General features: G+C 34.4%; 2 protein-coding genes across 2 annotated transcripts; one reads left to right on the forward strand and one right to left on the reverse strand.

Annotated features, from left to right (window-relative positions):
* The first annotated feature begins 3,567 nt into the window (after positions 1-3,567).
* On the forward strand, positions 3,568-3,885 carry LOC108362373 (larval cuticle protein 8-like). The gene has a single exon (XM_017615306.1). It carries the CDS (start codon positions 3,568-3,570, stop codon positions 3,883-3,885), a length of 318 nt encoding a protein of 105 aa, XP_017470795.1.
* A 441-nt stretch (positions 3,886-4,326) lies between these two features.
* LOC108362374 (endocuticle structural protein SgAbd-6-like) lies at positions 4,327-9,732 on the reverse strand. Its single transcript, XM_017615307.1, has 3 exons — positions 9,588-9,732; positions 9,355-9,470; positions 4,327-4,674 (listed from the first exon to the last, which is right to left on the reverse strand). Exons 1-3 carry the CDS (start codon positions 9,594-9,596, stop codon positions 4,488-4,490), a joined length of 312 nt encoding a protein of 103 aa, XP_017470796.1. The 5' UTR covers positions 9,597-9,732; the 3' UTR covers positions 4,327-4,487.
* Positions 9,733-16,494: the final 6,762 nt, after the last annotated feature.

The following is a 16,494-nucleotide window of genomic DNA, read 5'->3' on the forward strand; positions in this document are numbered from 1 at the left end:
ACTTACATACATATACATATGTATATACACGGTATATATATACATACATATATGATCTTAAATACTAAGTTATTTGGCGTATTAAATAACGACGTTTAGGCACTGGTCATTGAACTATTAATATTATACAACAACTGACGTCACAGTTTTCATGTGAAATTTAAAATTATAGCAAAGACAATTTTTTGCTGCTACAAAAACTACTGCGTGGATAGAACATAAGAAAATCAGTCTCTAACTTTGGCCAAATATCGTTTCCAACTCATCTTGCAGGTACTTCTCACAATTGCTTAATTTAAAAATGGGGTATGTTGAAATACAAAATTGTGCGCAAATCATCCCTGCATATATTTTTATTTCGAGACCATATAAACTATGATGACTAGCAGATGAAGAAGACCGACTATGGCCACGACTTGGAATCTGACACCATCCTGGATCAGGCGTCATTTAACAGCACCTCTAATTGAGGGAAACTTGTTTTTAGGCTGAAATCTATACAATTAGCAAGTCGGCAAAGTCATACAGTCCAGCTGAGATCAAGACTCTTAGGTCCTTCGGCCCAACGAACAGTAAATATCAGATTTTATGGAACAGAGCACGGAGCGCTGCAACCTAGAAAATCTTTGGGGGATCCCTATTATAGGTTCTTAACTTTGAAAGCTACGGGTTCAACTGTTTGCAAATTTAACTATTACAGTCTAACAGGCTAACCTAATATTAGCGGCTTGCGTTTTTTTTTGAGTCACCCGAAATTGGCTTGCGAGCGTTTGCATTTGATTTCATTGAACGAAACGTCAAATCAAAATGTCACACAGAACAAAAATTGGAAATTGAATTAGCTTAGACACGCACACCGTTCAATTTCGGTTGTTGCCATACAAGTTGCATGTGCATGAGGCATTTTTGACAGTAAATTCGTGACGTGCGTGAATATTAGGTTTGCCTGTAACAGGGCAATTCTGGGCTAACATATTAAAAACCAATCTTAGAAAAAAAGCTCTCTCATTCACCACTCACGATGAAATGCTATTTTGAGAGAAATCACTTGCTTAGCTCACGTCGCTCCAACAGTCGCAATTCCGAGTGAGCAGAGCACTGTTGTGCTTGTCGAATGATGCAGATCGAAACCTCGGGCAGCGATTTTTCTTTTTACTTTTTTTAACAATTTCCTTTCTAAAAAATTTCGTATTGTGATTGCCCCTTTCTCTTTTCGCGTTCGTTTCTAAAATAACGGCAAACGGTGAGAAAACTTTGTGTTCGTTTCTTAAAATGTCACACTCTTGTAAGACAAAAAATTAAATTATAGTTTAAAAAACTAAAACCTCCCTATTATAAAAGGAAGGTAAAAAGACACATTCTCTGCCGTTTGAAGCTTTGTCAGGGGAGATGGTTGCCCTGAAAATCAGATGGTAGGCTAAAACGATAATATTATGAAATTCGATAGCTGGATAGGACAGGGTTGCACTTTTACAGGGTTGAGTGTAAAATCAAAACAAATACATTTTACACCGTGCAAGGGCAACATTTTTTGGTAGATTAGATTTCACTGTGTTATGCCTGGGGCACATATGTGTTATGTGGGACACACATGTGGTATAGATCGTAATTTTGACACCATACTACGATGTGCGTCTCTAACCTTAAAAAGAAAGAAATATATTTTTTTAATTTAATTTAATTTTTAGAAATTTATTTTATATGATTTATATTTTTTTAATATTTGATTGTTTTAAAAAGAATTTTTTTTTTTAATTTTGTAAAATTTTTAAAAACGATTTTTTTCTAATTTTTAACTAAACATTTTTTTTCAATTCAATTTTCTTTTTGACTTTATTTTTTTTTTAAGAGAAATATAATTTTTATTTCATTTATTCTTTAGGATTTTTTTTAATATTTTTTTTTCCATTTACAACGCTTTTTTAATTAAATGTTCTTTTAATCTTTAGATTATGTTTCACAGATAAAAATTTGTTTCTTTCATTTAATATTTAAGTACCCACTATTTTTTCTTTTTTATTTAATTTGTTTATTTTTCTAATTTATTTCCTTAGATTTTTACATTTTATTATTTCCAAAAGAAACATTTATATATTTTTTAAATTGATTTCATTTTGAAAAATATTTTTTATTTGATTTTGCTATGTTTTAATGTTGTTTTGAAAAACTTTGTGCTAAAAGGCGAACAGCTCAATGCGTTGGCAGATCTTTGAATTTGTCTTTCGAAAGATAGTAAAGAGCTTTCAAGGTAGTTGTGATAATAGGCAATTAACTATCTTAGGAAAGACTTTTGCCTCTCGGTAGATTATGGTGAGTTGAAAGACAGTTACCAAAATTGGCCTGTAGGCCTTGGCAACGAACGAGAATCACACGTGTTTCTTCGCCTTTAAAATATGGTTGGCATTACGACCCATTTCATCTCCATCATACAGGGTCAGACCACGGTGCTTGTGAAAACGCAAATGGGTATGACTGATTAGATATCTAGTTAGCAGTTTATTGTCCTTGGCTCTATTTAAATGACTATTGTCTTCCTAGACAATCTGGCCTGTTTTACTTACTGCGTTCTGCGTTTACCCACTCGGTAGTTGCAAATCTTAAAGAAGACCAACTAAGTCCACATAATGTTTTGTAGACCCACAAGGGCAGATGATGTGGTTTCTGTCGGCAGTTCTTCGGCGGCTTCGATTTCCTCGATGCCACAGTGACTTGGTATACAGCAGAGTTTTACCATGTTTTCCGTTGTCAAAACTTGAAGAGTGTTACAACACTCCTTGATAGCATAGATGTAATCATCCTATAGAGTACCGAAGTGTGCGGAAAATCCAAGAAATATAACACGAAGAGCATTGAAAAGTTCTGAGAGTAAGTCCAAAAAAAAAATCCAAAGTTCTCAAAAAATATCCCAGAAAGTAAAACATCAAGAATCACAACATGTCTGGAAAAAAATCCCACACAAATCCGGAGACCACCTTGACACACCCGAAACAACAAACAGTTCAGCATATTATCAATTGCCAAATTAAAAAAAAAAAAAATTTGGGTATTTAATATCCAAACAGGTACTCAAACATAAACTGTGAAAACAAAAGAATTTAAGTGTGCCCATCACTGATACAAACTATTTACTAAGTGCATATAAGTGAGCAACTCTCGTGGAATCTTAAAGTTTTTTATTGATACTTCTTTTAGCTACTTTTACATATTTATGTATCATTCCAAACCAAAATAGCGCCAATCAGTCTGTTATTTGATATTTACAAATTAATTAACAGAAACAATATCACCCCAAAGAAAATACCCAAAGTAGCACTTACATACTTATATATTTATTTTTTTGTGAATAACAAATTTTGAAACTCTTTTGGTGGTTCTTCTAAAATTAACACCTTTGCTCTAATTCGTGGCCAAATTCATTTGGTAGACGCGTATATAAAAAAGCTGCGTTGACATATATTTGACAGTCTGAAAATAGTTTCCCACTCGGCACAAAGTACTCATTCATACTTCAGCTATTCAAAATTGTAAATATTTTACTTTGACACTTCTTGAACAACTACTACTACAATGAAATACGCGCTCACTTTCGTCTTCATTGCGCTGTTTGCACTCACCATGGCTGCGCCAGCCGATGAACAACACGTCGAAATTTTGCGTCAGGATGCTGATATTGCGCCCGAAAGCTACAAATACGGTTTCGAGACAAGCGATGGCACTCAGCATGACGAAGAGGGTCAGCTGAAGAACGTTGGCACCGACGATGAAGCGATCGTTGTAAAGGGTTCATACAAATATGTGGGTGATGATGGTGTCACCTATCAAGTGAGCTACACTGCCGACGAGAATGGTTTCCAGCCGGTGGGTGAACACTTGCCAAAGGCTTAAATGGGGGTATACTTAGGAACTAATCCTTCTTTGAGGTTTGTAAGAGCTGAATGGTTTTTGGGGAATATAATATTCGTATATTTATGTCGGTTACTGCTGTTAGCTGAGCGTTTAATATAAAATTGCTATAAAAGAAAAATGATAGTTTTCCCTTTTAACCGGAAACAGTCTCGAAAGACTTGTTCTATCAAATTTTGTATCAAAAATATTTTTAAGTTACCAATGTTTATGTACGTATGTAAGTTTTTCGAAATCGGACTATTTTTTGCTGTATTTCGTTTGCACTAAATTACACTTTCAAATAAAAGACATGCATATTTTTGACACTGACTGAGACCGTTACAAGTTTTGTTTTTTTATTTATTAGGTAGTTTTTTCACACACACACATATATTATTTTCTACAACTTCCTCATCCTCATCATCATCAACATCATCATGTAAAATTGCGTTTATAGGTAAATTTTGCATATTGGGTTTTCTTAGTATCGCTTCCGATTGTATCGAAGAAACGCAATAACTTTTACTACAACTCTGTTTCATATTTACACTTTCACGATTTTGCTTTATCTGCATTAAATATTCTCACTCCAATCCATCAACTTATTTCGGTATGTGTGCGCCTTCTGGCTGGAAGCCATTTTCATCCGCCACAAAATTGATTGTGTAAGTTTGTCCATCGGGCGCCACCCAAGAAACACTGCCGCGCACTGATAGGGACTCATTTTCGGTGCCTGCATTGTTGAGTACTGCCTCCTCGGTACGTGTTGTGCCATCACTCAGTTTGTAGCTGTAAGTAAGAAATGTAAGCGAAAAAAAGTTTATTAAAAATTTTACTCAGCTAAATCGTAGTCACGATTCTTTGTATGGCGTGAATCGAAGAGTGGCAACCCCTGAAATAAAGGTTGGGTAAATAAATACACGTACGGGTTAAAGTTGTATAATGGAGTTGGCGGAGGGTTGTTTTGGTAGGGACTCTCTGTTAATATTAAGTTTAGGCTTCCTGATTTATGTAGCGTATTTCAAGCAGATAGAACTACAGAAGGGGTCAGTTGACTAGCTACATACTTGCGTAATACCGATTAGTAAGATAAATATCTACTTCGGAAGTCAAGTGGCAATTAGAGCTCCATGATCGCGTGGATTGCGTTGGAAACTGGCTGTGGATTGCGTTCGGTTTTAAAGACTTTCAATCAAGCTGAGGTAATATTTTCCGACACAGAGGGTATATAGAAGTTCCTAAGGCAACCTGTGGACTGCTCCTAGAAAAAAGGCCGAAAGCCCCCTTAATAGATCGCAAGCGATCAAGAGAGGTTTTTCAGCTGGCTAAGCGCTAACTCTGTATTCTGAAAGGAACCCCAAACGGATTTTGTCCAATGGGAACCTATGCGGTACGAATTAAAATCGTTTCGGGCCCCTATTACTGCAACTGTTTCTAGGTGGAATTATCTCAGTATTTGCTTACCAGTTGTCAACTTTTTCAAGGCTAAGGTTTAAGCATCTACGCTCGTGCTTCATCGAAACCTGCGAGAAAATCTCTATGCGGTATTTGTTTGCACTATGACCTGAAATTAAACGCCTAGAGATTGTAAATATGGTCATATTTACCCGGTGGATTTCTTTTTATGTCTATGCGTACACTGTTGATCCAACGTTGTCGAACGCATAGGCAATCTTTAAGCTGACAAAGATATGAAGTATGGACCAACGCCACTAGGAACTGCTCGGACGTTTTAATGGCTTCGTTACAATCCACTTAATTAATGTCTTCTTCATATTGTTCGAAACGATTCTATAACTACACGGCCACACAAAGTGAAAATGTAACGGCCAGAGTGATCCGAGTTTCGGAGTTAATTTTACGGCATTATGTCCGGTTTTGACATAAATCGAGCTCTAATCCATTGTCTAGGGTACTCAGCTAACGAATTAATGAATTTACTTAATTAAAGCTCTAAAAACCGATTAATCCCTTCCTTTCCGAATTTTTTCGACATAGGAAAAATATTTTGAGTTTGATTTAAAACAATCTGCAAAGTTGAAAGTTTGAAGGTCTTGTCATGATAGAGATCAAATATACAATATAATTTTAATAATTTATGTTTTTTGAATAAACCCATAGCTCCAAGATAGAGATACAGTTTGGTAGCCAATTAGCTGTCATGGGAAGAAGAGGCTTAATGTCAAAATTTTCAAATTTTTGCGGGTTTTCTGTATAAAAGTCACTTCTAATAAATGCTTTGTACTACAGGCTTACAGTGGCGAAAATATAAGTAGGGAAAAGACATTTTGGCATTATTTCGCTATTTGCCTTTCGTTTATTAATTTTTTATGAAAGTGTGGCTCGCTATCTAACAACAACTTTGTATGAAAAAAATTATCGAAATTCGCCAAATTTCATCAAAAGTCTGAACTTTTTAATTAGGTTTCCTGGAAATATTTTGAGTACGCAGTTTTGTAGCCCATTCAGTTTGGGTATAGTAAAGTGGAAGATGTTGCTTATTTTCTCCATACCAAAAAATTTTCCAACATGTATAGAAAAAGATACGTGGACAAAGAATTGTCTAAAATCAACGGTAAATCCAAGCTACTTCAGACGTGCACCTTATTTGATATTTAATGTGATTCAAGACTGTATACTCAGAAAAAATTCTAAAAAAATCAAATTAAAAATTTCAATATTTTGATGAATAGTTTGAAATTTTGTTTTAAAAGCTACATAGATATGTATATTTTCAGAAAAAAATTAAAAACATTTTTAAACCAACAGAAATAGCCAAAAACTTGCTAAAATGTCTTTTCCCCATTTACATTCTCGTCACCGTATGTCAACAAAAAAATTTACAATGATGGCATAAAATGAACTCAGTCAGTTCTGCAAGGGTTGCTCACTTATCTTAACCGTTTTCGGTGACCTTTGAAACCATTGAATTGCCATTTCAAAAAAGTTTGCATCAAAAATTTTTTGTAAGAGGGTACAAAAATTCCTTCATAGATAGAAATTAGGATGATAAAATGATTTCCAAAAATATACTCTCTCACACGAATTATATATTTGAAAATAGAAATCCTATCTCATGGGCATATTTCATAAGACTTTCACGATAGCTATCATTTGAAGTTGAATTATTTTGGTCGCTACATTGTTGAACCGAATCTCGATCTAAAAGACATGCAGCCTGCTTAGCAGTCTTGAATATTCTCTTAAATATTTATATTTATGCCGGAACCTCTTAAATAAGATCAGATTAACTTAAAAATCTGTAGCCTATTACGACGTAATCCATAGTTTGTGTGGACGTTTAAGAAATCATTTGAAGATTTTTTTTGAGGTAGTCTATCATCAGTAAGGAAAAAATAATAAATCTGGCACTAATTTAAGAGGGTTTCGGACTACAACCGTAAATAAACCCCTCACAAATAAATAAGACACCTGACTTGCTAGTCAGAGTTTCTTCCAGGCATTTCATTTACATACCAGCAGCGCTGTCGTTCAGTTCTGGCTTTCTATTGTTTTTTGAAATATTGGTTGCCTCTCCATGTGCAAAAAAATCATAGGAGGGAAAACTAATTACTTCTAGGTCAAAACAGAACCGCCAGTGGTGCGCTTCATATTTTATGGCCTCCAATAAAAATGTTATGGAATCATTGCTTTTCTCAATTTTATTTCGTACTGTCATTAACGTGACCATTATCAAGAATTTTCATAAAAAATGTTGATAAAAAAAATATTTTTCCTAACTTCTTAACCAGTTTTTATGAAATTTGCATTGCAACACTGTAAGACCCTCCTTAACTTAACGAAAAAACATTCGTAAAAATCGGTTCTTTAACAAAGAAGTGATGGGAGAACATATATGTGTCCAAAAAAAAAAAACCGAATTTAAATGCTCTCACCCCATATGATGGGTTTTCTGAAAAATACTGATTTTCAAGAATGTATACTATTTCTAAGAAAGACTGTTTTCTCTATATAAAATACGTAGAAAACTTTGAGCGTTTTGAGCGACCACTAAATGTTTTCTGATTTCAAGTATTAAATATAGGAGTATATTTTTTGTGTGGGGTTGAAATTCAGACTTTAATATTTGTACATGAATTTTTGGACCACCCTCATGTACAAACATACATATGTAGTTTTTCATGGCAGAATATACTCAAAGGCTTACATTGCCTGCCAACGGGCGACCGCTATTAGAAAAACTTTTCTATGTTTGTTTTTTTTTGTTTTTGTTTATGTTGGTCGGAAACTGGGCTCGAAGCCAGGCCTTGCGGAATTGTAGCGCGCTATGCTAACCTCTACATCACATATGTACATATAAGAAACATACACAATAAATCGAGAAATTTTTCAAAAACAAAACATTCTTTCCTTACACACTAACCCCATAAAAATCCATTCTGTAGGACTTTTTAGTTCAAATTTTGAATAAATAAATATAAAATAAACCCATACACCCATTTTCAGTTTTGACTTATGTATGGTATTTCTGTGGGTAAATTTTGAACTGTGGTGTATTCAGAGACTTGTAGTATAATTTTGTGACAACTATTTTTGTGGTACGATTTAACCCATTATATCCCTGAAGACAAAAATGTCCATTTTTTTAGGAGTTAGAGGGTTAAAATTAGTGTTGGGAAGTATCGAGTAATTTTGAGGATCGATTTCTTCGGTATCGATACTTTTAAGGATCGGGTATTTTTCAGAGTACCGAGTACTTTCTTTAAATATACACACGTTGGTAACATTTTCAATGCTTAGTGTAGAAATCTCACAAGCTGGCAGTATTTTATTACAAATAATATATGAATCCTGAATTATACGTCAAATGAATGGCTAACTGTACTTGTGTATTGTACCTACCTAAAATTTATTGAAACTGCAAATTGAGTACAATCATTTCTGAATACCGTTAAATGTAAATAAAACTCAGTACTTTTTAAGTATATTCGACACTTAATACTGACTACTTTGAATCGATCCTAAGTACATGTATCAAAGCGATTATTGGAACAGAGTATTTTTGAGAGTACTGACCACTTTCGAGTTCTTTTAAGTTCCGAGTACTTTCGGGTTCCTTTTTTGAGCACTGAGTTCTTTGGAGTAATCAGTATCGATACTTTTAAAAATCAGGTGCTGTCGATCCTTTTGAGAATCGAGTTCTGAGTACTTTTGGTATCTATGCTGCCCAACACTAGTTAAAATGTATTCTACCTACAACTTCTGAATGCATCCTCTATCTCAAATGTAAGCATCACATGGCTACCCATGCCCATTTACCAAGAGGGTATCCAAAAAAGGGAAGTTTTAACACCGATAAAATATAACTCAGACGTAAACTCACACAACTCATACGCTCCCAAATTTCTTACTATGCCTATAAGAGGCGGCTCTAGACAATATTTTTGGCGCATATCCGGCAAACAAAACAATATTGCATTGAAATGCATAATACAACCAAAAGCTTACCTGAATTTATAACCATTAATGCCAATATTATCCACTTCTTGTTCTAAAATTTCCACTGGTGCTTGTGGTGCAGCCAAACTACCGACGAGTAGGCACAAAAAACTCACGACTAGCATCTGTTTGAAGAGAAGAAGAAATGCGTAATCGCAAGTTAAATACACTAGAGTCCTTGTTAAGCTGCATATGTACATACATATGTATGTATGTGTACTTTCACAATCACTTTCACTTACCAATTTCATATTGGCAAAGAACTAACACCTTTTTACTTATCAACGTTCAAGCGTTTGCGTGTGCTGACGTCCCTTTCTCTTCTTTAATTTATTTTTATTTTTTCACAACTACTTGGCGCTACCGATTTAATGCGGTAATTGCACGTCTTGCTCACTCGAAGGTAGGCAAGAATAATTTTTCCAGTGCACTGCAAATGCATTTTATAGTCTTGAGCGATCCAATGCAGCAGCAGCAACATGCATGACACGCGTCGTCAACGCATGCGCCATGGCGGCAGCCGTTTAGAATCTGCAAATGTCATAGGAGCTTATAAGGCAGTGAGTGCCAAAGAAGAAGCGCCGCCAGCGTTGATCAATTGGACTTAGCAACAGCTTGAAACCCCCAAACAAAAATTCAAAGCTGTGACCAGAAGCTGATGTACTATTGCAAATTGGTAATCGCAAATATTGTACCAAAGCGTGATCGATGGGCAGCGTCATGCATTAATGCAAGCAGAATGCAAGCAGAATGCAAGCGCGTGCGCGAATGCGTACTCGTACTCGTACTCATACGCCATGGCGTCCACTTAAGATGCATACAAAGCTGCTTGCTGCTGAGTAGGTAGGTAAAACTGCTGCAACTCCAGCTAATTTGCAAAACGATGACGGCGACGTTGTTGGCGAGCACAACAGCTCAGCGACGGACATGGGCAGCAGTTTAACTTGTTTGTGCGCTTTATTGCAAATCCAAGCAGGCTCGCGGGTGGGGCACTATTGCACAAGAATACTCATATGTAAGTAAATAAGTACACAGTAAAGTAATCGTAAACTAGCATTTGGCGTGCGCTGATTTACGCAAATAATTTAGAAATTTTTACTATCGCCACATTGTCATAAGTTTGTGCATTGCACATTGGCAATACACACACACGCACACACACATGTGTGTCTAGTTGATAGAGTCATCAGCATTAGCCGCTGTGAAACATGTTTCTTCTGCAAGCAAGTACAAGTTTTCTGCATTTTTTCTGCAATTCTAATCGCTGCGCGAGTATGTTTCACTAAGCTTGCAAACAAGATGCTACAACAACAACAACATGCACACTTAACAAGTAATCGTTTATTGCAAGACAACAACACTTTTTATGGTAAAATACGCACCAGCGCAATGTTAACAAACCACTGATCGGTGGCCTTCACAAATTTATTGGTGAATAATTTTTAATTTAAAATAGCTTTAAATAAAAGTATTTGAAATAAATTAACTGATAGAAAAAAAATTAAATAATTCGAAATGAAGAAGCAGGGCCACTTTTGTATACACAATGCACATTTTCCGCCGTAATTGGCATCAAAAGCACTAACTAGGCATCACTATTCAAAATCGGTGTCATTATTTTTAGTCATCCATGAGTTATTATTGAAAATTCTCCAAGCTATGTTTTTTGTAGCCTTTGATAAATAAATACCCATCATAAGTCATCCGTTATTCATCATTCAGTATTAAACTATCGTCTATATATACACGTACATATGTAATACGCGAAGGGATTCTTTTTATCAAATTAAAGGACAATTAGGTTTTATTTTTTCGAAAAGGGTAGCTGCCTTTTAAAAAAAATTTATTCAATTTATTAAAAAAAAATAAATCAACTATCACAATATGGTTATCAATCGAAATGGTTTCGAAAAGCCTTTATTTCTTAACTTAATAAGGAATGTTGCCACCTGTTAAAAAAATCAATTTTAATTTTAATTAAGGTAATTGAAATATATATTACCCTATGTGTGCCATACGCAAACAATTTAAGTAGGTATTAGTTGAAAATATTTCGAAGAGGGTTGCCACATGTTGCAATAATCGAATTTAGTTAACTTATACACAAGTCATGTGAAATTTTAAAATATGAATGTTACATAAAAGAGTTTTAGGAAATATTTAGTTTGAACGTGTAGAATGTAAGGTGTTTGAAGAGGGTTGCCACCTATTGAAAATGTTAAATTCAAATTATATAATAATATAAATGAAATAAAAGTCGGGTATCAAGCGAAATTGATTTGAAAAGGATTTATTTCTGAACTCTTTTTAGGAGAGTTGCCAGTTCATCAGTTAATTGAAATTTATCATAGTGTCAGACGAAAGATCTTTAAAAAGATTTTAGTTAAATATAATATTGAAGAGTGTTGCCACCTGTTTTAAAAGTCTTATTTATTTAGGCCTTGCACAAATTAAATGAAATATTAATACTTGGCTTGAAAATATTTTTGATTTGGGTTGCCATCCATTCGAAAAGTAAAATCTATGTACCAACATACATGTATATAGTATATGCGCGAAGGCATTTTTGTGCAGGTCATCTGGTCTGCGCCATAATTTCAAAAGTGAGATGTCAAATTAAAGAAGTAGGCATGCAGATGTGTAATAAGATTTTAAAATTAAAAATTAAAACTTTTTTTTTTAAATTTGATGAAATGAAATACCAACAACTTGCGGGCCCTCCCTTCACTCAGAAACGGTTGAACGGATTAGATGAAACATTTGAAATATTTTTAATGTGTAGGGTTGCCATCTCATTTAAAAGTTAAATTCAGTGCTGGCGGTTTAACGTCATGCGAGTTCACTAGTAAGTTACCAATCATCGTTCATCATTCAGCATTCAACATCATTCCCCCAATCATCACTCACCATTATTATTTAATTATCAGCGTTCGCTAATTATCGTTCATCATTCAGCATTCATTAGTCACCATACGACTATCATCATAAATCTATATCAATACATAACTCATTCTTCTTTCAACATTCCTCCTTCGTCAGTCAACATTCAGCATTCACCATCGACCATTCGTTGTTCATTATCCACCAATCTTCATTCTCCTATTATCACTCGTCATTCATTATTTATCATTCACAATCATCATTCAAAATTCACCAATTATTTTTTTTGCTTTACCAAATCATCATTCATCACTAATCGTTCTTTATTCATCATTCAGTATTCAGCTATAATACATTGTGTAACTATTCGGAATTCATTATCAATGATTACCCATTCATAGTTCATCATTCAGCATTCATTATTCTTCATTCATTGTTCTACTTTCATTATTACTCATTCGCCATTCAAAACTTAGCAATTATCATTTATCGTTCATCATGCATTATTCACCATTCCTCGTCTATCAATCAGAATTCACCCCTCCTCTTTAATTATTACTCATTCCGGATTCATCATGACTGCCATCGCTTTGATGATTCAAATTATTTTTTTGAGGTGAGTAAATTCGGAGTTCTCATCCATCACATATAACTCGGCATTCACCACTTTCTATCGTGCATTATTCACCATTCTTCAATCAGCTGTCAATATTCATCTTCTTTGATTTAGAACTCAATATTCATCAAGGATCATTATCGTTTTCCTGAACAAGTGAAATCGTATTCCTATTCGGATTGTAGATTTCAGGAGCCGGAATTTTCAGCACCGCACGAAGCATGCAATTAAATAAGCTATGTGTATACGCAGCCTTGTAATACTCCAAAAAAAAAAAAGAACATAAAAATTCTCATAAAATTTGCATTCTTCACCAAATTTGGTGCTAAAGAGCTTCAACGGAGTATTGCGTATATTTTAGAATGCCATTTAACGACCTGCGAAGGCATACCATACCAGTAATTAAACAACAAAAACTTTTATACCTTCGTTAACATTATTCAATTACAGCTAATACAAATTTTGGGTTCGTAAATTTGAAGATAGCAAAACATTTGCCGCTGGCCACCAAGTATTTCGTTGCAGCTGTGCTTTTGACCAAGACATCATCCATACGCGATTTTTTAATTGCAATGTTGAACTTCAATTGCATTTATTTGTATGCAATTCTTGAATAGGATTAGCCGATATTGTTCTTTGGTATTAAATAAACTAAAATTTTAAAATGGTTTGCATTGACATTTCGATTAAAAGTGTAAATTATATGGAGATTCTAATCGGCTTAAGTATGAGTTTGTGTTACAAAAAAAAAAAACGAAAATGCAAAATGCGAAATGCGAAATAGTAGCTCGACTGCAAAAATAAGTTGTTTCTGTTTCTTTTTTTTTTTTGTTTGCCATCTTTTGAGTATTTTGAGAACTGATGGCCAATAAATGCGTCTAAAGTTACCAAGGCTTTGACAAAAAATGACTGGGGAATTTTAGCGCTGAAATCTTGCTTATCATCATTGCTTATTATAATGACTACTGAAAAAGGTGTCAGAAGATTCGGTAGTAGAATGAAGGTTCGCAAGCTTGCATAAGTATCAACGTGGTTGTTGTGGCTATCTTCATCCAGATCCTGATGGCGACACACTTTGGCCTGAAGGGCGGGCAATATCGACATGAAAGGAAAGAGTTGGAGCTTCCTTGACTACTTGTGAGCTTCTCTTGGATATATGAGCATCCGGTGAACTCTGCGAAAGCTGGGGAAATAAAGCGCTCACTTTACTGTGAGGTCATTCTGGCCGAGGCTGGACCAGGGAAGGTCTGGGGATCTCTTAGGCTCTCGAAGCGGTCTCTCTCGGTTGTGGTGGATGTACTGACTGACCACTGTCCTATCAGTATTCTCGCAGTGAGATTAGATATCTTAACGGACCGCTTTTGTCGCAACTGCACGGAGGACGACCGTTCGCAGTGGTATCATAAAAAAGCGACCATCGCTGACCTAAGTGAGTCCATAAACTAACCTAACATAGCCAAAACCAGCCTAACGTAACAAGACAGAAGAATGTCCATAAACTTGTTTTCAATATGGGATACACATCTTAATATGTAAATACAAAGCCGATGAAAAAGTACTTTCATTCAATCGCCATTCGTACAACTTATGTCGAATTTCCACTAGGCATTAAATGACAAAAAAAAATGTATTTCAAAGTTGGGCAATAAAAAAATTCCTATGCATTAGCATTAGAAAAATTGTCATTAAATTCGTACGCACATGGAATTTTTTTATGGGCACATATTTTCGTCAACAATGTTTAGTGGAAATTTGGCATTACTATGTTACAGATCTATATGGGTAGGATGAAGCTTCGATATTCGATAACTTCCTTCTTATTTTAGTCTGCAATGAAAAGTAGATGAACTTTCTGCCTACAAAAGAGTCGCTAACAGCTAGGTGTCAAGTTACAAAGTTATTGTGTGTAATGAGCACAGTAATGCCCGTTAACTAAAATCATATTTATTTACTAAACTTTAACATATATTGACTTTTCTATCGAAGTTTTCAATTTAACCGGAATAAAAGGTTAGTTTATTGTGGTTTCACCACTTCATGTTATGCAGAGAAGTTCTTTATTGATTGATGAACTTAATGCTAGCAAATCAGGTATATACATACATATATACAAGTTTTGCATCGACTAGCAGCATCCGTCTATAAATAATGAAATTAAATTTTGTACGCTTAAGTAATTGTTGCATGCGGTTGGAATTATTTCAAGCACTTTATATAAAAGATCACTCGAACAAGCATCCCGGCAGGAAAAAATTAGCAACTGATCAAAAATAGCCAACTTGTAGTTAGCTTTTTGCGGAATTTCCATAAATACATAACTTTTAATTAACTATTACAAAACCAACTTAAAGTGGGTGGAGGATACCGACAAAAGTAAAGATGAAGATAGAGGAAGAAAGATTAAAATAAAGGTAATTATAGAGAAAAGGATATAGATAGAGACACAGAGACTCAATCTGGGAACTATTTTGGGATTTCAGATATTTTCGGGGCTCGGGACTTATCGATATAATAATCAATATTTTTAGCGGTTTTCTTATAGATATTTTTGTAGATTTTGTTATCGAAATTTTTATCGATTTCGCTATAGATATTTTCTGAACTTGTCGATAAAATAGTAGATATTTTTATCGATTTTGTAATCGCTATTTTTATAGATTTTTTTATCGATTTTGTAATCGATATTTTTAACGATCTCGTTATCTTTATTTTTTATCGATATTGTTATTGGCTTTGTTATTTATTATTTATCGATATTGTTATCGATTTTGTTATCGATAATTTATCCATTTTAATATCGATTATTCATGGATTTTTTATCGATATTTTTCTCGATTTTGTTATCGATATTTGTATCGACATTTTTATCGATTTTTATCGATTACTTATATAATACTTATTATATTGATATTGATTTTGCAATCGAAATTTTTATCGAATTAGTTGGCAATTTTTTTATCGATTTTGTTACCGATATTTTGTTGGATGCTACTGTCGATTATCTTATCGAATGAGTATAAAGATAAAAATGAAAATAAAAGAAAAAAAAAATAACATAAATTTAATTAGAACGAACAGGGGTAGAGGTACGGATCTACATAGGAAAAAGTGAAAAAATAAAACCTTTAGCAAAAGCAGATGTATGTATATATATACAGATGGATGTATATTGGTTATGACACAAAATAGATATGTAACGGAAGTTTCACTTCTCCAGTGTGGCCAAAGCGCCCTTACTTTTTTTCGGCACTTCCCAGATGCTTTTTAAAATTCAGGACAATTAAAATGAAGATCTAAATTTTATATTATTAATTTGATTTTCTATCTGACGACTAGTAGACTGTTGGGTAGTTAAAACTTAGCAACAAACTAGCTACATTACCGGCAGGGATCTTTCTGCACATAAACACTTATTTACTACATTTATACTTAAACCAGATAACGTCCGCGGCGCATACACCACCATCCGGGTGAGTTATGCATGTTTGTCCGTCAGTTATGAAGCGGCGAACCCAAATTAAAGAATGTTTTAAAAATAAAATTTATACGCCATGAAATAAACATTTTGCCATCACTAAACAGTTAACACGCAGTCAGCGGCTGATGATGATGAAGCATCATAGCCGTCATTGGCGCAAACACTGGTTTGCCGA

Source organism: Rhagoletis zephyria, unplaced genomic scaffold (genome assembly GCF_001687245.7).
Source record: "Rhagoletis zephyria isolate East Lansing unplaced genomic scaffold, Rhagoletis_zephyria_1.1 Rzeph_scaffold_00996, whole genome shotgun sequence".
In the NCBI taxonomy this organism is placed as follows: Eukaryota; Metazoa; Arthropoda; class Insecta; order Diptera; family Tephritidae; genus Rhagoletis; species Rhagoletis zephyria.